The sequence below is a fragment of the Helobdella robusta genome (assembly GCF_000326865.2).
Source record: "Helobdella robusta unplaced genomic scaffold HELROscaffold_608, whole genome shotgun sequence".
Classification (NCBI taxonomy): Eukaryota; Metazoa; Annelida; class Clitellata; order Rhynchobdellida; family Glossiphoniidae; genus Helobdella; species Helobdella robusta.
Genome location: NW_008705337.1, coordinates 1 through 1,570, shown reverse-complemented (window position 1 = coordinate 1,570; position 1,570 = coordinate 1). Strand labels below are relative to the sequence as shown.

General features: G+C 37.3%; 1 protein-coding gene across 1 annotated transcript; it reads left to right on the top strand.

The window, feature by feature from the left end:
- Positions 1 to 114: 114 nt before the first annotated feature.
- Positions 115 to 663, top strand: HELRODRAFT_147258 (hypothetical protein; the record flags this gene model as incomplete). The annotated part of the gene is made up of 2 exons (XM_009029629.1): positions 115 to 267; positions 535 to 663. Coding segments are annotated over 2 exons (282 nt in total), but the record flags the coding sequence as incomplete, so codon positions are not given.
- Between the last annotated feature and the right edge of the window lie 907 nt (positions 664 to 1,570).

Sequence of the window (1,570 nt, the reverse complement as noted above, 5' to 3'; positions counted from 1 at the left end):
TATGTACGTTGTGTGGTGCGTATGAATGAACAAATTAACGAACTAACAAACAAACGAACGAACGAACGAACAAACGAACGAACAAACAAAAAACTGAAAACTTTTTGTTTCAGTGTGGGCTTGGGTAGAGCGCACTTTGAAAAACAGCCCCCTAGCAACCTACGGAAGAGCAATTTCTTTCATTTCGTTCTGGCCTTGTATGATCGGCACGGTCAGCCCGTAGAAATTGAAAGAACCGCATTCATTGATTTCATCGAGAAAGAAAGAGTTAGTTGATTGATTAATTAATTAATTGGTTTGTTGGTTGGTTGATTGATTGATTAATTTGTTGGTTTAATGGTGTTAGTAATATATCGATTGAATGATAGATCGGATGATTGATTGAATGACGGATCTAGAGATTTGTCAATTGACGGCACGTTAAAACACACACTCGCGTCTTTCGTTGATACGCACACACGCACACACACACGCAAGCAAGCACAAATACACACACACACACACGCAAGCACACACGCACACGCACATACACAGGAGAACGAAGGCCAAAAGACCAACAATGGAATCCACTACCGACTCCAGTTGATGTTCAGCAATGGTACAAGACAGGAGCAAGACCTCTTCGTTAGACTCATAGACTCCTCCACTAAACAGGTCTGTGTTTTGGTGTATGTTTTGGTGTGTGTTTTGGTGGGTTTTAGTGTGTGTTTGGGTGTGTATTTTGGTGTGTATTTTAATGTGTAGTTATGAAGTTATATAGAGTTATATATGATTATATAGAGTTATATAGAGTTTAATAGAGTTTACTGGTATATATATATGTATGCATATACATATAGGAAACCATTACAACCATCATCATCATCATATTCACCATCATCACAACCATCATCACAACCACCATCATCATCATCATCATCATCATCATTACCATCATCACAACCATCATCATCATCACCTTCATCACCATCATCATCATCATCACCATCATCATCTCGTAACAAAGACATGTAGAACATGACGCGTGGATGGATAGCACACGAGGAAAAAAGGTGACGACAGATGGTGCTGCTGCTTTTGCTGCTGCTGCTGTTGCGACCAGTGAATGAATGAATGAATGAATGAATGAATGAATGAATGAATGAATGAATGAATGAATGAATGAACGAATGAATGAATGAACGAACGAACGAACGAACGAACGAACTAACGAACGAACGAACGAACGAACGAACGAACGAACGAATGAATGAATGAATGAATGAATGAATGAATGTAAAGATGAGTGAATGGTGCATAATTAATAACCAAAATTAAAAATTTATTTATTCATTCATTAAATAATTCATTCAATAATTCATTCATACATACAATCATCCATTCAGTCATTCATCCAGTCATTCATTCATTCATTCATTCACTCATTCATTCGATCAATCATCTAACAAACAGCCGATCCGTGTCCAATCATGTAATGTCTCACAAATCTTATAATTCACTCGTGCTGTGGAATAGCATTACATTCAAACATACTTACAAACATACACACACACAAACATACAAACATACA